This window comes from Camelus bactrianus, chromosome 18 (assembly GCF_048773025.1).
Source record: "Camelus bactrianus isolate YW-2024 breed Bactrian camel chromosome 18, ASM4877302v1, whole genome shotgun sequence".
Lineage (NCBI taxonomy): Eukaryota > Metazoa > Chordata > Mammalia > Artiodactyla > Camelidae > Camelus > Camelus bactrianus.
Window position 1 is genome coordinate 9,255,278 of NC_133556.1, and position 19,596 is coordinate 9,274,873.

General features: G+C 47.9%; 1 protein-coding gene across 4 annotated transcripts in view; it reads left to right on the forward strand.

The window, feature by feature from the left end:
• RCC1L (RCC1 like) overlaps positions 1-19,005 on the forward strand; it is a 37,934-nt gene extending 18,929 nt beyond the window's left edge. For 3 of the 4 annotated variants that reach the window (XM_045508390.2, XM_045508391.2, XM_010972373.3), the window contains exons 8-11: positions 2,858-2,945; positions 3,803-3,976; positions 6,428-6,513; positions 18,009-19,005. In XM_045508390.2, coding sequence (XP_045364346.2) covers positions 2,858-2,945; positions 3,803-3,976; positions 6,428-6,513; positions 18,009-18,086 — 426 coding nt within the window. In that variant the 3' untranslated portion in view covers positions 18,087-19,005. The remainder of the gene's footprint in view (positions 1-2,857; positions 2,946-3,802; positions 3,977-6,427; positions 6,514-18,008) is intronic. The other variant, XR_012500275.1, reaches the window with a different exon arrangement.
• The last annotated feature ends 591 nt before the right edge of the window (positions 19,006-19,596 follow it).

Below are 19,596 nucleotides of genomic sequence, written 5' to 3' on the forward strand. Positions count from 1 at the left end.
AATAGAGCATTAAGGACATTTACAAGAGGTTTTTCACTGAGGTATGATGTATAGAGTGCTGTGTAGGCCTCACCTGCTGTAAGATGCCTCGTCAAGGGACTGAGTTCTTGGTGATCTCATTGGAGCCTGGAAAGAAAACATAGGCTGAAAACCATCATTATCAGTACTTGGATGAGACAGTCCTGGTTTAGAGCAGTACTTTAGATGTGTCCGTGTACCCTGTTTTGTTCTGAAAGGGATGTGAGGCTGTTTACACAAGTTCCTGTGATGTCATGTGCATTTTGTTGTGGTCTAGCATTATGTGCCCCTAAAGCACACGATCTGAGGTGTGCACCTCGATGAAGACACCTGTGTGACGCCCAGATCAAGCAGTAGTGCACCAGCAGCCCTGCCTGTGGCCTCTCCCCATCACACCCCTCCTTCTCACCAAAGGGAGCCAACATCAATACAATACAGTAGGATTCTGAACATTTTATTAAGGAAAATTCCAAATATAAACAAAAAGTTGAGCTCACTGCATACTTAATCTCTGTATCCATCACCCATGTTCAGCAATGACCAACTAACAGCCCATTCAGAAAAACGGATATAATTCACCATTTTAAATTGTATGATTTAGTGGTTTTTAGTATATTCACAAGGTACTGTCTAATTCTGGAACATTTCTATTATCTCTCCCCACCAAAATATCAAAACAAAACAAAAAAACCCCACACATGTAATGGCCAATTTTGTTGCATCTGTAATTCCGTATACTTTTCTGTCCTAGGTTATTTTGAAGCAAATCCTGGATAGCATATCCATAAAAGTTTCAGTATATATTTTCTGATAAGGACTTAGTATCATCCAACTTCTGACAACATACAGAAGGGTCTTAAATATATATTACTGGATAAAGAAATATGCACAAAGGGATAAAGTTCAGCTAAGAGGATGAAAACATTCATTCTCTATGGTCAAACGCAGTGGCTAGAAGTGGTTGCAGATTAGGCTCTGAGCTCTCTTGTAGCCAAAACAAAGACAGAAACGTGGTCATTTAAGTGATTCATTGTTTCTATAAGATAAACAGCAAATAAAGTGTCCAGAAGCAGTGCTGCTCTTCCTGATAGCGAGGCCTGAGACCAGTGTCTCCCACGGCCTTCCTGTGGGGGACAGATCCAGGGTCATGTCATGTTATCTATGCTGCGTAACAAATGACCCCAAAAGTTAGTGGCTTAACACACGTTTATTATCTCACAGTTTCTGTCAGTCAGGAATCTAGAGGTGGCTTAGCTGGGTCTTCTGGCTCTGAATCTCTCAAAGCTGGGTGGGAGGCTCTACCTCCAGGCCCACTCTGGTGGTTAGCAGCAGGATGCAGGTCTTTGTGGACTGTTGGGCTGGGGCCCCAGTTCCTCCCTGGCGCTTGGCCGGCTCCTAGTGGTGGTTGGCCAAGCCTCCTTGGTTCCTTGCCGTGGAGGCTGCTCCATGTGACAGCTCACAACATGGCAGCTGCCTTCAGCAGAGCGAGCAAATGAGAGGGAAGAGAGTGTCAGTGAGATGGAAGCCAGTGTTTTATAATTTAATCCTGGCAGTGACTTCCCCCAACTTTTGCTGGAATTCTGGTCTTTAGAAGTAAGTCACTGGGTCCAGCCCCCCACACAAGGGCGCAGATTCCACACGGGTGTGATTAGCAGGAGACGGGTCATTTGTCTTGGAAGCAGCCCACCACACCCGAAATTCTTTACTTGGCCCGAGCCTCATCCTGTTGGTGACAACAGTCGTGCGTTGCCAATGGCTCTTTGCTGGAGCATCTCTCAGCCTTTGCTGAAGGCCTTGTGCCAGAGCACAGTTAGGCAGAGAAGCCCTGAGAGCCAGACAGCGGAGGCCAGGCCAGCACCGACAGCCTGGTGTCGGCTGGGCATACATCCTCTGGATCAGGAAGCCCCTTTGGAGTCAACTTAGGGCTTGTTATCCTCCAGCTGTCTCCATTAGCACGTAACTCTGTAAAAATTCATGGCTATCACGGAAGCACTTAAAACCTATCTTTCCAAAGGTATTCCTCAGTAGAGGCGCCAAGATCAAATCCTGCTGGAAAGCTAAGTTGGCTACGCTACATTCTGCAAACCCCTGACCCTCCCATCTCACTGAGCAGAAGTGCCACTTGGCTGTGTCTAGGCACTGAGAGTTCAACACGTCCCAGGGTGACTTCATGCTCATCCCTGATGCCCCAGTCTTTCTCCCTTATTACCCACGTCCACTCACATTCCCCTCTAGAAATCATGTTCCTCTCCTGCGTAAAACCCTTACTGGCTCCCACTGTGCTTAGGATAGAGACCAGATCTTTACAATGGTCTATAGCATCCTGTGTGATCTGGTTTCCCTTCTCCCCAGCAGCATCCTGCAGATACTCCCCCTCGTCCCCCAGCTTCAGCCACCCTGCCCTTGTTTAAACTCCTGAATGTGCCATGCTCGCCCCACTCCCTTTGCACGTGCCATCTCCCCAACTTGGGATTTCTTCTCTCCTCCCCTGGCCTGCTTCCTCCTGACTGCTCCTCCCCACAGACGAGATCAGGTTCCCTGTCTCACACCCAGAGACCCCTGCACTTTTCCTCATCACACTCAGCTCAGATTCATCTTTTGTTGGTCTTGGCTGACATCTGCCTCCTCCACTAGACTAAACTCTGAGCGTGGGACTGGGTCTCTCTCCCCGTCTCATTCCCAACACCCGTTAGATGTTTAGCATATGGATGACGTTCAGGAAGTATTTGTGGAGTGAGTGAATGAACTGGGACTTAACCTACTCTGTACATAAAACAGAAGATCTCCAAGTTCTTGCTGGTTTGTCATCCTCACAGTATGGATTGTTCTTTTGATTCAGGTGAACGTCCCCCGGTGCTTGCCCTTCTCAGGAGTGGGGCAGGTGAAGCAAGCTGCGTGTGGGGGTACAGGCTGTGCTGTCTTAAATGGTGAGACCCTCTTGCAGACAGCTCACTGGGAAGCTGGCAGTGGGTGGGATGAAGGAGGGTTGGTGTCCATGGGATTCACAGGCTGCAGTCCTCAGCGTGAGGAAGGGACGTGGTTGTGGGAAGATCTCGTTAGTTTGGGTTCAGTTAATAGAGGATGAGGGTGACATTCTTCACAGAAAGATAACAGCCATGATTTATACATAGATGGCCAGCACAGAGCTGCGTAACTCTATCGCAAACCTCCGGAGCAGAGAATGACTACTTTCTCCCCCTCCCTGAGCCTTGGCCAAAGACTCCAGCCCTGCCTTCTCTGGAGAGGCTGGGCCGAGAAACCACAGGCACACGGGAGGAGAGCCTTAGGGCTCAAGATACTGAGATCCAGGCCCTTGGGATTCAACATCTGGCACCACTGATGAGTGTTAAACTTTTTATAACCTGAAAATCATTTGTATGAGTTTTAGAATCTGGCCAGAAGTTGTGCTTGTACTTGGCTTGGTCTTCTGATCTGTGTGAAACTTAGAGCTGTTAGAAAAAACTGCCCTTCTAAGGCTCTCCTATGTGCACATGGAGCGGTGGGTGATTTACAGACTAGTTCTGTCCAGGGTGCCCTCAAGACGTGGGCTCATTTGTCTCCTGAGATTGGTTAGCTGTCTAGACGTGTTCCACAAGCAAGAATCTGAAAGAGGAGAAAAGAAACATGATTTTAAATACCTATCAGCATGTTCTTGCCAAGCAAGGAGAGGAAAAAAAAAAAATCCATGTGGATATAATGTATCTTGGTGGTGTGGTTTGAATTTCTAGCGAGGGCGGGCTGCACTTGGTTTGACTTCCTGACTGTTGCTTTTACTGTAATGCAGGAGAAGGACATGTTTTCGTCTGGGGCTATGGAATTCTTGGGAAAGGACCAAACCTAGTGGAAACGGCTCTTCCAGAAATGATTCCACCCACTCTCTTTGGCTTGACGGAGTTCAACCCAGAAGTCCGGGTTTCCCGCATTCGCTGTGGACTCAGCCACTTTGCTGCCTTGACCAGTAAGTGACCAAGCCGGGTGGGCCCCAAAGACTGACGGAGCCTCCCCATCTCAGGCCCAGCCCCAAACTATGGGCCGCTCTGTTTCCATCCATCCAGTGGAGTGGCGCCCTGGTGTGGATAATTAAAGAGAGCAGCTAATCCAGAAGTTTGGCTTGAGGTTGTATAATATGTGTCTTTTTATCATCCTGGAGATTTGTTTTTGATTCATTTGGTTTGTGGTTAGGCTAATGTTACAGTGAATTTTCTCAAGAGGACACCAGTCGCTGGTAGGAGAGGGGACCCTCAAGTAGGCCAGGGCACTGGGGGAAACCAGCAGAGGTTTGGCGCGTCCATGGTGGGTAAGTAGGAAATGAACGTGTGGGGCTTAATCCCGGGCCTCGGCCAAGCCTAGCCCCTCATCCAGCCGGGAATGCGGGGCGGCAAGAGGCAGGTCTGTAAGCCCGCCCTGTGGTTTTGTGGAGGTAAATCTGCCCGATTTCTCCAAAGTGCTGGGGGAGAGAGTGATCAAAGGGGAGGCTTCTGAAGTGGAGGTTTTCTCCAAGGTTTGCCAAATTACAAAGCCACAAAATACCCAGTTCCTCTGCAGACCTCCAGCGTGCCTGCTTTTCTTGATTACATCTTTTATCCCAGCACAGTGGCTGTTCAATTTGCTCCTCTTTGGTTGAGTTGAATAGTAAGACTGAGCTAAATTAATTTCACTTTGTGATTCTTAAGTAGATTCACTATTTCCTTGCAATTTAAAAATCCTTTCATCTCACGGCAAGTAATTGCTTCCTTTTTAAACATCTGGGTTGGGACAGTCCGTTTGGGCCATCCTCGTTTGTGTTCTCTGGCCTCATACTGATGTGAGGACCGCTCCAGATGACCACCCTCTGTACCCGGGTCCTTGCCACGTTCAGTCACCGTCTGCAGTTCAGATTTCCGGGGCTTGAAACAGCAGCTGCGGCGTGGGCCGCTGAGGTGGTGGGTGGAGTGTGTCCGACTGTGTGCACTGAGGCACCGAGTGCTAGCGGTGACCCCTGGGGCGAAGAACCCTCATCGCCCCTCACGCAGTCAGCCGCTTCCATTTGCAAACGAGTCTGGGTCACATGAGCGTTTTCAAGCTATCTTGATGTTGCATAGAAGAGGCAGTAAGGACGAATTCTGGAGGTAACTATTGTCTATTTCCAGAATGTTTTAAGGCTTAAACTATGTGCAAAGTCACATACTTGGAAATCCATATGAAATCTTCGACTATGATAGATTACTTTGTTTGCTGTCATGCCATGTGTCCATTTTGGGTCACAATGAAATGAAATCCTACCTAGACCAGTAGCCACCCTCCAAGTTACTACCCCTCAGTAGAGGGAGCCTCAGAGCACAGGTTTCTCCCCTGTCTGTGGGAGCGTTTGCCTGCGGCCGGCTGGGAAGTGGAGTTGGTTGGTTTACCCTGAGGTCTGCTCACGTTTTGGGGGCCAGATGGAACTGTTCTGTTACCCACATAAAATCTGAGGTGGAAGACCAAGGATGGTGATCAGACCAGAGGGCTCTGACAGCTCATCACAAAAGGATTCCGAATTTAATCAGCTTGGATTGTTTTCGGTCCTGGCTTTCCAGGTCTTCTGTTTCCCATGACCAAAGCCTTCTGCTAGATGGGCAGTGGCCAGTGGGGCCTCTGTGCCAAGGGTGCCCGCAGCCGGTGCGGATGGAAGTCTGGACTGAAGGCTGGGTTGTGGGAAGCTGCCCTTCCAGGGCTGGGGTCCATCCTGGAGACTGGCCTTCCCAGAGCCCAGTCTGGATTGTCTCCTGAGTGTTCTCTGTAGCCTGTCCTTTTCTTTCATGGCACGTCTTACAGTTTTAAAACATGCATTTGTTGGTTTAATCATTTGTTTATTTTTCGCTCTTTGACCAGCTCCAGCCCCATGAGGACAGGAACAGGTATGTTCAGTCACCATCCTGTCCAGGCTTCTAGCACACAGACATAGACCTGCCCACAGAGGCACCCGGTCCCCGTGTGTCACTTGACCAAATGCTCCTGATATGTGGGGACCTAGACAAGGAATGACAAATCTCACTCTAGCAGGGCATGACCAGAATTTGAGGATGCTGAGATTTCAGGACTCGTGGAGGGCAGGGTTTGGTCAGATGTAACTGGGCCATGAGGGGTGTGCATTATGGCCGAGCAGAGTGCGCTGTGTGCAGGAGCCCAGGGGCCCGCAGCTCCACGCACACCCTCATCTCCCATGAGATGGACATAGTGTAGATCTGGGCTCGGACATGTTTTTGGCATGAGGATGGGACTGTGTAACTGTCCCTTCAAAAGAAAGCATTAATGCCTGGGAGAAATTGACGTTTAACACGGATTTGTTTTTACCTGGTTCTAAAAAGCCTGTTCTCATGATCCTTCCCCTTCTTGGAGACTTGCTCTTGGCCTAAGCCCTAATGAAGCCATGGTTTTCCTTTCTTTGCAGACAGAGGAGAGCTGTTTGTGTGGGGCAAGAACATCCGGGGGTGCCTGGGAATCGGTCGCCTGGAGGACCAGTACTTCCCGTGGAGGGTAGGTCTGGACTGGGCGGGTTATGGGCATGACCCCAGAGCAGATTCACCTGACGTGGCGGCCGGGCCTCCACCAGGTCCTCAGGGACTGCCTGCCCGCCCTTTGCGCCATGGTGTCAGCTGAGGCTACGTGCTGGTGAGCTGCCCAAGCGCATGCCTGGCACCAGCCTCTCAGGCCGCAGAGCTCATTGACCTCAGCTCCTTCCGGGCCCTAGGGGGTGAGTGGCCCGCCCAAGGGGGCATCAGCCTGACCTGGGCTCCAGTCGTAAGGTGCCTGTGAGAGGCCTTGCTGGAGGCGGTCTGTGGGCACACGGGTGCCTCAGGGCAGAGCAGGCCGCAGGCCCAGGGCCGCGGGGCTCCCGAAAGAGGGGAATTGAGATGGAGTTGATGTGCCAGGAGCTGTTTACAGGGGCTCATGGACAGGAATGTTTTACAGAGAATATAAAAGAAAACAGGATGTTTAATATCTAAGAGCGCCTTACCACAGCCACCAAAGTAAAAACAAAGGCTCTTCTTAGGGGGAGGATGCAATTATACAAAAAGGCTCATTTCAAAATTAAAGGGGAAGGAGAATTGTAGTTTATCTTAGTGTTGTTTACTAAGCCAGTTCTTCAAGATCTAAAAAGAAGCTATTTTTCTGAATACAGACCATTTGGACATGATACAAAATGTAGTATGAAAAATAAGTCTCCCACCTCTGGTCCCAGAGGCAGCCACCAGTTCTGGTTCCCTCTGTTCCCTTCCAGGGACGGGCTCTGTGTAGAGAAGCGTGTGTGCGTGTGCACACCTGTGCGCGCGCCTGCCTAAGGGTCTTCTTTGTAGCTTACGTTTTATTGTGTTTTGAAATTGTTTAAAGCATTTTTTAAAAAAACACATGTAAAAATGCAGAAGAAATGTATAATTAAAAATAAGGATTTGTCAGTCAAAAAGCCACAGCAAAATATTCTGAGGCACTTTAGTATTTTAGGGGCTGTTTCCCTCGGCCCCTCCCTTGGCTGCCGGCTCTCCTGGCTCCTTGTGATCTCGGCACACCCTGACTCCCTTATAAAAGCTGTGGGCGCTGTCTCTAAGAGAACAGGTCAGAACAGGCCAAAAGGGAGACTTTAAACTCGACTGTGCCCCAGAGCTGTTCCCAGGCTGCTTGGTGCTGACCCGCTTGTAATGCCAGGAAATGCATGAGCCTGGAAATGCCAGCGTGTGTGAGCAATGGCGCATCGGCCGGTGGACGGCAGCTCAAGGAACGTGCACGTGGAGTAAACATCCCACTTGTTCTTTTGGGAGTTCGTCCCTGCCCTCTCTAACCCCCCAGAAGGACTTCTTTCGGAGGGGAAGCTTGGGAAGCAGTCAAGCAACTGGGTTTTGGATAACTGACCATTGTGACTAGGGGCTCCCCACCTGCCTTCATTTCCTCCAAATCAAAACAAAGATAAGCCATGAAATAAGGTTTGAAATCAGAGAGCATTTTCTCTGTTGAAATGGCCGAGCCAAGCCTGGTCTCTGTGGTAGAGTGGGGAGCGGTAGGCTCTGGAGGCCGGCGCCCTCACTGTTCAGGCCAGACTCCCCTGCGCTGACTCCTCCTTGTCAAGTGTCCCTCTGGAATGTCATTCCCGGGCTCCATGCCATTAGGGAGAGGCCACTCCGCTCTGTTCCTGTGACGGCTGCTTTCTTGCCACACTGTTGTCTCCCCTGGTGCATTTGTGGAGCCCTCAGTGTCTGTGGGGCTCCTTCGCCCCTTGTCACCTTTTGGTCAGGGTTGAGAGAACTGGGTGAAGGAGAGGGCTTGGAAGGATGGCGCTGAGGTCCAGGGCTGGGCCCTTTCCATGCAAGCTTGAGGATGCGAGTCTGGGACTCTCCCAGAGTGGAGGTGGCAGGCACCAGGTTTTTGATCAACTAGGTTGGATTCCTTAAAAAACTATACTTTCTTATTAATCTTCAGTAGGGGATATGTTACATCCTTTAAAAAGTATTCCAAGAGGGGCGGGGATTCAAGACGGTGGAATAGAAAGATGCAGAGCTCACCTCCTCCCACAAATACATCAAAAAATACATCTATGTATGGAACAATTCTCACAGAATACCTACTGAACTCTGGCAGAAGATCTTACACAAGCAAAGCTACAAGAAAAATCTCCATGTAACCAGGTAGGAAGGAAAAAAAAATTGGGATTGGACCTGCACCCCTGGGAGAGAATGGTGGGAGAGGAAGGGTTCCTTCAACCTGGGGAGCCCCTTCAGTGGGGAGATCAGCAGGGCAGAAAGGGAGCTTCCGAGGCTCAGAGGAGAGTGTAGCAACTGCTTTCCAGCAGGCAGAACAGAGAGAGACTGGGGCAGAGGATCCCTGCTACCTCGCTGCGGTCCCCAGCCCGAGACATGAGCCTGCTGGTGCGTGCTGGGGCTGGGTGCTGCAACTTGGGCTTCAGGGGACAAACCCAGGGAGAAGACTGGGGTTGGCTGCGTGGAGACATCCTGGGGGTGCTGGAATGTAGAATGGGCTGAAACTGGAAGTGTGTGCAGTGGAGCCGGGGTCCACCATAAAAAGCTCCATTGTTAGCTTGCACAAAGGGGTGGAAAGGGAGGGGCAAGACCTTGCCATAGCAGCCTCCTTCTTGGTGTGTTCACAGGGTGTGGCCCTACCATAAAAACATTTTTAATGTGTGAAGGGAGGGGCTAAAAGCTGAGCAGTGGCCCAGGCAGCTTTTGTGAATTTATGCCAAATGCCTTTGTAAGCTCACTGCCTGTTGGACATCTGAGCAGAATACTGGCGTGCGGCTGGGGCAGGTCCAGTGTTAACAGCGGGCACTCAGAGGTAGGTCTGGGGTCTGGGCTGACCCTATAGCCCAGTGGGTGCTGGTGCTTGACTTCAGCAGATCTCCCCTGGTGGCTTTGTGAGCACAGGACTTGAGGGACACCAGGGCAGGCTGCCTGTATTCCCATGGCTAAGGTGGGGCCGGGGGCAGTGTCAACAACAGTGTACTTTGTAGGCCTGCACAGTTCCAGTGGACAGCTCCAGTGGAGGAATACTCAGTGGCTTCCCAGCTGAAGTGCTCCAGTCCTACCTGCCTCACACAGCAGCCCAGAAATGGATCTAGGGGTTATTACACCAACAACTGGGGAGCAGACTCAGCCCCTGACAGGACTGTGACAACCACAGGCAAAGAGGAGGCCTCTCCCAACATCCAGTGCAGGCTCTGGTCACCACAACACCAGTCACACACCGCCTGTCAAGGGGATAACAGCCAGCTCACACACAGGAAAGATGTGGCAGCTATCTATACTAAAAAGGGACCTGGCAACAAAAATAGTAGATGCACGCACACTATATACAGAAGAACAGCCCTTCAAGACCAGAGTAGATAATGATTACTCCTAAATTCATAGGAGATAATAAGAATACTGAAAGAAAGGCTATTGATAGAAATGCAGGTTACTGTAAAAAGGAACTAGAAACTATAAAGAGGAGCCAATTTATATCAGAAAACTCTTTAAGATGAAAGCCAAGTTAAAGGCAATAAATAGCAAACTAAATAATGCAGAAGAATGAATGAGTGATCTGAAAGATAGGATAATGGAAATTAGCCAATCAGAACAGCAGACAGAAAAACAGATGAAGAAAATGAAAGCAATATGAGATCTATGGGATAATATAAAGCGTGCTGATCTACACATAATAGGGGTTCTAGAAGGAGAAGAAAGAGAAAAGAATTGAAAACATTTGAAGAAATTACGGCTGAAAACTCCCCAAACCTAAAGAAGGAAACAGATCTCCAGGTACAGGGAGCACAGAGGGTCCCAAACAAGATGAATCTGAACAGAAGTATTATAATTAAAATGGCAAAAGTTAAAGAGAAGATCTAAAGGCAGCAAGAGAAAAAACAAAGAGTTAGCTACAAGGAAACCCCCATAAGGCTATCAGCTGACTTCTCTATGGAAATGTTGCAGGCTGGAAGGGAGTGGCAAGATATATTCAAAGTCCTGAGAGAGAAAAACCTGCAACTAGGATACTCTACCCAGCAAGATTATCATTCAGAATAAAAGGAGAGATGAATAATTTCTCAGACAAGCAAAAACTGAAAGAATACAGCAATACTAAACCTAGCCTCAAAGAAACATTTGAGGGTCTTCTCCAAATAGAAAAGAAGCAAGAATCTATAGAAAACAGAAAAATCACAATTGGAAATATGATAACTACAATGAACAAGCAAAAGGATAAACATGAAGATATAAAAGAGGACATCAAAATCATAAAATATGGAGGAGGGGAGTAAGAAAATGTAGATTTTTTTTTTTAAGAATGTGTTTGAGTCTTTATGACTACCAGTCTAAAGCATGTAGATACAGTCATGTGTTAATATACTTGAAAAACAGGGTAACCACAAATCAAAAACATACAGTAGAGTCACAAAAACCAAAAGAGAGAACTCAAGAATAATACAAAAGAAAATAATCAAACCACAAAGGAAAAGAAAAAACAAAGGAACAGAGAAGAAATACAGTCAACTGGAAAACAAGGTTTATAATGGCAGTGAATACATACCAGTAATTACCTTAAATGTCAGTGGACTAAATGCTACAATCAAAAGACACAGTGGCAGATTGGATAATAAAACAATCCTACAGTATGCTGCCTACAAGAGACCCACTTTAGGGTAAAGGCACAAACGGATTGAAAGTGAGGGGATGGAAAAAGATATTTGATGCAAATGGAAATGACAAGAAAGCCAGGGTAGCAATATTCATATCAGACAAAAGTAGACTTTAAAACGAAGTCCATAAAGTAAAATAAAGAAGGACACTATATAATGATAAAAGGATCAATATAAGAGGATATTATACCCTTTAACATATATGCACCCAATATAGGAGCACCTAAATACATAAAACAAATACTAACAGACATAAAGGGAGAAATTGTTGGGAATACAATAATAGTAGGAGACTAACACCCCACTAACATCAATGGACAGATCTTCCAGACAAAGTCAGTAAGGCAACAGAGACACTAAATGATGCAGTAGTACAGTTAGACTTAATATTTGCAGAAAATCACATCCAAAAAAACTCAGAATATACATTCTTTTCAATTGCACATGGAACATTCTCTGTGGTAGACCGCGTACTGGGACACAAAACAAGCCTCAACAAAGTCAAGAGGACTGAAATTATTTCAAGCATCTTTTCTGACCATAATGGCGTGAAACTAGAAATCAACCATAGAAAGATAAACAAGAGAAAAATGATTGCGTGGAGACTATATAACATGCTACTAAAAAACCAATGGGCCAATGATGAAACCAAAGAGGAAATGAAAGAATACCTTGAGACAAATGACAATGAAAACACAACCACACGATCTGTGGGATGCAGCAAAAGCAATCCTATGAGGGAAGTTCATAGTGACACAGGCCTTCCTCAAAAAACAAGAAAAATCTCAAACAAACTAACCTAAGAATTAGAAAAAGAACAAACAAAACCTTAAGTCAGCAGAAGGACAGAAATAATAAATAAGGACAGAGAGAAAATAAAAGAGAGATTAAAAAAAAAAAAAACACAGAAAAAAAATCAATAAAGCCAAGAGCTGGTTTTTTGAAAGAGTAAACGGAATCTACAAACCTCTGGCCAGGCTCACCAAGAAGAAATGAGAGAATCCAAATAACTAAAATAAGAAAGAGGAGAAATTACAGACAATACCACAGAAATAAGAAATAAAAAAGAGAGAATAGTATGAACAATTATATGCCAACAAATTGGACAACCTAGAAGAAGTGGACAGGTTTCTAGAAACAAAGTCTACCAAAACTGAATCAAGAAGAAACATAATTTGAACAGACTAATCACCAGAAATGAAATAGACTCTATAATTAAAAAAAAAACTCCCTGCAAACAAAAGTCCAGGACCAGATGGCTTCACTGGGGAATTCTTTCAAACATATAAAGAAGAGCTCTTAACAATCCTTCTCAAACTCTTCCAAAGACTGAAGAGAAGAGGACACTCCCAAAGTCTTCTGTGAAGCCACCATCACCCTGATACCAAAACCAGACAAAGACATTACCAAAAAAGAAAATTACAGGCCAGTATCTTTGAAGAATATAGATGCAGAAATTCTCATCAAAATATTAGCAAACCGAATCCAGCAACACAGAAAAAGGATCATATACTATGATCAAGTTGGATTTATGCCAGGGTCACAAGGATAGTTCACACAGATCAGTCAATGTGATACACCACATGAACAAAAGAAAAGGACAAGAACCACATAATCGTCTCAATAGATGCAGAAAAAGCATTTCATAAAATTCAACATCCATTCATGATAAAAACCCTTGCCATAATGGGTATAGAGGGAACATACCTCAACATAATAAAAGCTGTTTACGACAGACCCACAGCCAACATGATACTCAACAGTGAAAAGCCGAAAGCCTTCCTGCTGAAATCTGGACTAAGAGAGGCTGCCCCTCTCACGACTGCTGTTCAGCATGGTATTGCAAGTCCTAGTCATAGCAGTTAGACGAGAAAATGACATAAAGGGACCCACATTGGAAGGGAAGAAGTAAAACTGCTACTATATGCAGATGACACGACACTATCTATAGGAAACCCTAAAGACTCCACACAGAAACTACTAGAGCTGGCAAACGACACAGGATTAGCAGGACACAGGATTAACGTATAGAAATCTCTTGCATTTCTTTACACTAGCAATGAAATATCAGAAAAGGAAAGTAAAAAAAAAATTGGGACTAAACCTGACCAAGGAGGTGAAAGACATATTCTGAGAACTATAAAACACTAATAAAGGAAATTAAAGATGATTTAAAGAAATCGAAAGATACCCCATGCTCTTGGACTGGAAGAATTAATATTGTTAAAATGGCCATAATACCCAAAGCAATCTACAGTTTAATGCAACCCCTATCAAATTACCCAGGACATTTTCCACAGAACTAGGACAGACAATCCTTAAATTGTTACGGACTCACAAAAGATCTAGAATTGTCAAAGCAATACTGAAGAAAAAGGAGTGAAGCTGGAGGCTTCAGGCAATTCTACAGAGCTACAGTAATCAAAACAGCATGGTACTGGCACAAAAACAGACACGGCTCAATGGAACAGAATAGAGAGCCTAGAGATAAACCCACACACCTACGGTCGATTGATCTCTGACAAAGGAGGCAAGAATATATAGTGCAGAAAAAACAGTCTCTTTGGCAAGTGATGTTGGGAAAGCTGGACTGCCACATGTAAATCAATGAAATTAGAACACTCCCTCACACCATAGGCAAAAATAAAACCAAAATGGCTTAAAGAATTAAACATAGGACAGGACCCCATAGATCTCCTAGAAGAGAATATAGGCAAAACAGTCTCTAACATAAATCGTAGCGATGTTTTTCTAGGGCAGTCTGCCTAGGCAATAAAAATAAAAGTAAAAGTAAACAAGTGGGACCTAATTAAACTTACAAGCTTTTGTGCAGCAAAGAAAAGCATAAACAAACCCCAAAGACAACCTACGGAATGGGAGGAAATATTTGCAAATGACATGACTGACAAGGGCTTTATTTCCAAAATATACAGACAACTCATACAACTCAATAACAAAAAACCCCCCAAAAAACAAACAAACAAAAAAACAACGTACCAGAACATGGGCAGAAGACCTAAACAGACACTTCTCCAATAAAGACATGCAGGTGGCCAATAGGCACATGAAAAGATGCTCAGTATCACTAATTATCAGAGAGATGCAGATCAAAACTACAATGAGGTATCAGCTCTCACCAGTCAGAATGGCCATCATTAAAAAGTCCACAAATGATAAATGCTGGAGAGGGAGTGGAGAAAAGAGAACCTTCCTACACTGTTGGTGGGAATGTACTTTGGTGCAGCCACTATGGAAAACAGTACGGAGATTCCTTAAAAAACTAAAAATAGAGTTAACTATATGATCCAACAATCCCACTTGTGGGCATATATCCAGAGAAAAATCTAACTCAAAAAGATAACATGCACCCCAATGGTCAGAGCAGCACTATTTACAGTAGCCAAGACATGGAAGCAACCTAAATGTCCATTGATAGATGACTGCATAAAGAAGATTGGTGTACACACACACACACACACACACACGAATACTATTATCATAGAATGAAATAATGCCACTTGCAGCAACATGGATGGACCTAGAGATTATCATACTAAATGAAGTAAGTCAGAGGAAAACAAATATATATCACTTATATGTGGAATCTAAAAAAAATGACACAGATGAACTTATTTACTAAATAGACTCAGACACAGAAAACAAACTTATGGTTACCGGGGGGAAGTTGAGAGGAGGGCTAAAGTAGTTGGGATTTATGGATACAAACTACTATATATGAAATAGATAAGCAGCAACAAGGTCCTACTGTACAGCACAGGGAACTATATTTAATACCTTATAATAACCTATAATGGAAAAGAATCTGGAAAAATACATATATAACCTAATCACTTTGCTGTACACCAGAAACTAACACAACATTGTAAATCAACTGCAATTTAAAAAAAGTGTACACCGGAAATGGACACAACATTGTAAACCAACTATAATTAAAGAAAAAAAAAGTATTCCAAGAAAGAAGAAAAAAAAAGTAAAGCCTTATTTGTAGCTCCTACATTGGTACTGACTAGTTACTCTTAGACTCACGGAGCCTGGGCTTTTCTGATGGTTCGTAGGTCCCTGAAGTGACCTCTGAACAACCTGATTCGAACCTCTCCTTCCAGAAGCTTTCCAAGATGTTTTCCTGCTCCTCATTGATGCTCGGAGCCCAGAGGGGTTCAGTGATTTCTTCAAGGTCATGCCTAGCAAGAAGCAGAGCCAAGATTCAGATGCAGAAATGTCTGACTTTGAGATGATGGTCTTGTCACCACAGTCCCCTCTTCTGGGTGGGCTTGAGCTGGAGTCCCCAGTGGTGAAGAAGAGGGTGAGGTGGGTCCCCTCTGCCCAGCGAGTGCCCTGCGGGCCTGGGAATGGACCACTAGGGGGAGCTCACCTTCACCCCCACCCTCACCCCCTGCCCAGGACGTGTGCTCACTTTCCAGGGAAGAATGTGACAGCCCAGCTGTCCAGTGTGCTGGTGCTTTGTACCGTCTCTCGTCCCCAGAACACCCTGTGAAGGCTGGGCTGTTGGACGCGGCCTGCACCTGCGCACACTGACTTCAGGAGTCTCAGCTGCTCAGTGGGCCGGCTGCGACGTGAACCTGTGCTTCCCCATGCCCTGCTGCTCGGGCCCGGCTGGGGTTCGGGGCATGAGCTGGGGACCCTCTGGCTGCTGGGCCTCTATTATGTGGCAGCCTCAGGAGCCGCTGGGCCTCCTCGCGGGCTGAGCCATCTCCCCACTGTGGCTCGGCCTCTGGGTGCCAAGCAGGGCATCTGGGATGCAGCCGAGTGGGGAGGCGGCGAGCCTGGCTGCCTGTTCACTCCCAGTCCAGTGCGCGTCCTCAGCCTTACTGTCTTTCACCTGGTGGGCGTGTGTCTTAGGAACCTGTCCTTGTGCTGAGAGATGTTCCTACACTGATTCTGCTCACAGTTTTCAGAGTCACTGAAACCGGCCAAATATGGTTCTATTTCTGGATCTGTTTGCCTTTGCAATGTGAGTGTAAACTGGTTTAGAATAGAAACTCCTTTTAACCTTGACAAGGACAAAAATAAAACGTGGCTGAGGGCAGCCTCTTGGACTCACTTCAGGGACTGAGACTGAGAGAGCTGTCTCGCCAGGGGGCGCTGGAGCCCCTGGGGCCGCCTGCTGCTCCCTAGAGAGGCTCCCGGGGCCAGCTGCAGCCACAGCTGTCATCCCATGTGTCCCCAAGGCCACGTGGTTCCCTCTGCTCTGGGCTCTAATGGCCATGGCACTTGGGGAACAAGAACAGAGGTGCTTAAGTGCAGCAGCCTGGCTGCAGGTCAGCGGGAGAGTGGTGCTTTCCCGGGAAAGGTCAATAAAGCGCTCTGGTGGTCTGGGGAGGTTGCTGGGAGCTCACCTGGACTGGTCACCCTGGGCAGCCTGGAACGCTGTCTGCAGCTCCGGGCCTTTGCGATGAGCTGGGGGCACCGCTGTGTGTTTATTCAGTGATTTCTGTAACAGGTTTTGCTAAAGGCGTTTGTTTAGGGAGGGAGGAGTGGGTAGCATCCGTTTGCCTTGTGGCCAAGAGCCCTTAATGGACTTGTCTCCCAGCGGTCAGCGCTGCTGCTCTGGGCTTTTAGGCCAGGCCATCTGGATGAGGCCTTTTCCCCTCTTAAGCTCGGTAAACTCTGCAGGCTGTTACAGATCCCTTTCCAGCTGTCCCCGGGGAGGCATGGCGAGTTCCGATCCGGTCAGAAGAGCAGCATCAGCGTCCTGGCAGGAGGCTGGGGAGTAGGTGGTGTGGGGGCTCTGTCTTAGAAATTGCCCTCTGAGAAGACACTACATTTGTACTGCTGCTTCTTGCGTCCAGAATCTCTGGAAAGAGAAGAGTGAAGTTAAAAGTAGTTTCCAGTTCAGAGGGAAGGTGGGGAGCCGGGCAGGTGATGACAGCAGTGGTGTCCAGATGTATTTAATGCCTTTTGTTTTTTTCTCTAAATGTCACTTTAAATTGTAGCCACATGACTACCACCTATTTAAAGTAATAATATTTATAATAACGATAGTAATACAACAACAGGAGAAAGCAAAGTGCTCCTCTCCTGGAGAACCCGGTGACTCTGTGGACCTGGCGATCCCAACCGTGCCGTGGGTACTGAGGAGGAGCTGCAGGGGTGGGGTTTGTCTCCAAGGCCCAGCTGTGGGACAGCGAGGGTCACCTTAAAGGCCAGCTGACTGGAGCCTCCACAGCTGCACGAGGCTGTCTGCACGTGACCTGGAGGGTTGGGCCTTCTGTGATGATGTCATCAGCCTGGGTGGGCTGTGTCTGCAGGACGACCATCCAGGCCTCTGGCACCTTCTTTAGCAAACACCCCTCGAGGGTGCCCAGGACTGGGGAGCAGCCTGCCTGAGTCTGGGGCTGGAGCTGATGGTAAAGTGAGTGAAGATGCTGGGCCGGGGCCGCCTCATTCCCAAAGTGGGGCCTGGAGGCAAGACAAGGCAGGAGGGTTTCTTGAGCTGTGGTGGTGACCCTGAGGAAAGGTCACTGAACCCCTGGCTTGAACGCGAATGTTGCCCTCTGGGGAGTTACTCAGAGGAGCAGCCTCTGCGGGACGTGCATGTCCCCGGACGGTGCACGTAGGATCCCTGCTCGGGCCCAGTGTGGGCTCTTGGGGTATCTGCCGTTGATGCTGGGGACTCAGGGTGGCCCTTCCCATGGTGATTGACCCTTCCCAGCTGATTCTGCCAGGTAGGTATGAGCACCCACTTCAGGCAAGGGAGCCGAGGCCGCGCGATGAGTGAGGTCACCTCCCTAGAGGCAGAGCCAGGCTCAGGCCCTTGCTGGGCCCCTGCCAGGCCGTCTTCTCTTATGGTGCGCCGGGTCTCTTTTCTCAGGTGACGATGCCGGGGGAGCCTGTGGACGTGGCGTGTGGTGTGGATCACATGGTGACTCTGGCCAGGTCATTCACCTGAACCTCCTCCCTGACCCGCTTGAGCCCAGCTCCGGCCTCAGGACCACTTGGACTGCTTAGCAGAGGTAGTTGCCAGGGCTCTGGATGGTGGCCGAGAGGGTCAGGGCCCTGCGTGCGGTGGGACGCTCTCCTGCAGCCTGGAGTGGCAGGAACGGCAGTCCTGGGATGTGGTCCCCTCTCCCCTGGAGGGCGAGTCATGCTGCCCGCACTGGGCCGAGGCCCGGGGCTGCGTGGCCCTGGCAGGGCGGGGGTGATTCGTTCACCTCGGCTGTCTCTGGGAACACAGGGCTGCTTCTGGTGTCCTGTCTGGGAACACAGGGCTGCTTCTGGTGTCCCATCTGGTCTTAGGAAAGCTTAGCTCTGACAGAGGCCATTTCGTTGTGTCTTAAAAGGTGGCCTGGCAGTGTTGAGGGCTCAGGAGAGCTCCTGCAGCCCTTGGGCACAGCAGCGCTCCCGGCTGGTGTCTGGGCAGCTGTGCTGGGCATTGGGTGGGCCCTGCCTGACTGAGGGAGCCGGCTGGCAACTGCCAGGGTTCCTTCAGGCCCCTGCCCCTCAGCCGTTTCTGGTCGGCGCCCCCAGCCCGCTTGCTGCCCGGACACCAGCCAGAATCCCCTGGACCCAGGTTCTCTCTGGAAGTGCCAGTGGGCGCCAGCCTGGTACCCTGTGGGCCCACGGCTGTCACCGGCCTCGTGACCATTCTTACTGCCTGGCTTAGAAGACTTGAGGGGCCCCCTCGGGAAGAAATGCTGAATTCTTGTGGGTCACGGACTTCAAACACACCTGCGAAAGCTTGGCTGGAGTGCCAGCCTCGGAGAAGAAAGATTCAGAAATGGTGGAAAACATTCATGTAACTTGTCTCTTTCTTTAAAAACATCTTTTAAAAGTCTCTTTTGGAATAAAGTCTATTTTTTGCCTTTTTACTTTTAAGAACTGACAAGGTATTTTTATTTTACCTGATCATTTAGAGGTTAGCTTTCAAAAATAAGGCTTTTAGTAAAGAAGCAACTAGAAGCCAGTGAAAAATACTTTAGAAGACAGTCCTGTCTGAAACTGTTTTCTGAAGAGTCAACTCCCACAGTTCATTTGGGAGAAAATGATGAAGTACAAAAGTAACTGGTAATCATGTCACAAACTAGGACCTCACTCAGTCTGCCTACATCCTCGGCCTTTTATTCATTCACTCAACAAACACTCATTGTGCTTACGTGCCAGGTACTGTTGATCACGCTGGGTCACGTGCTGACAGAAGAATCCCTGTAAACAGGTCTCATGACGCTTACATTCGAGGAGGCAAAACAATAAACAAGCAAAATGCCACGCACGTGCGATGGCTGTGTGGGCAGTGGGGGGAAGTAAGTGGGAGAGGGGACGGGCGATGCTGGGGGGAGCTTGAAGTGGAGTGGACGCTGAGCACACGTCCTTGCTGTGACCTGAGGCAGCGGGGACCAGCCAGGCGGTGTCGGGGTGAGTGGCCCTGGCACCCCTCACCTGGGCTCCTGCCACCTCCACTT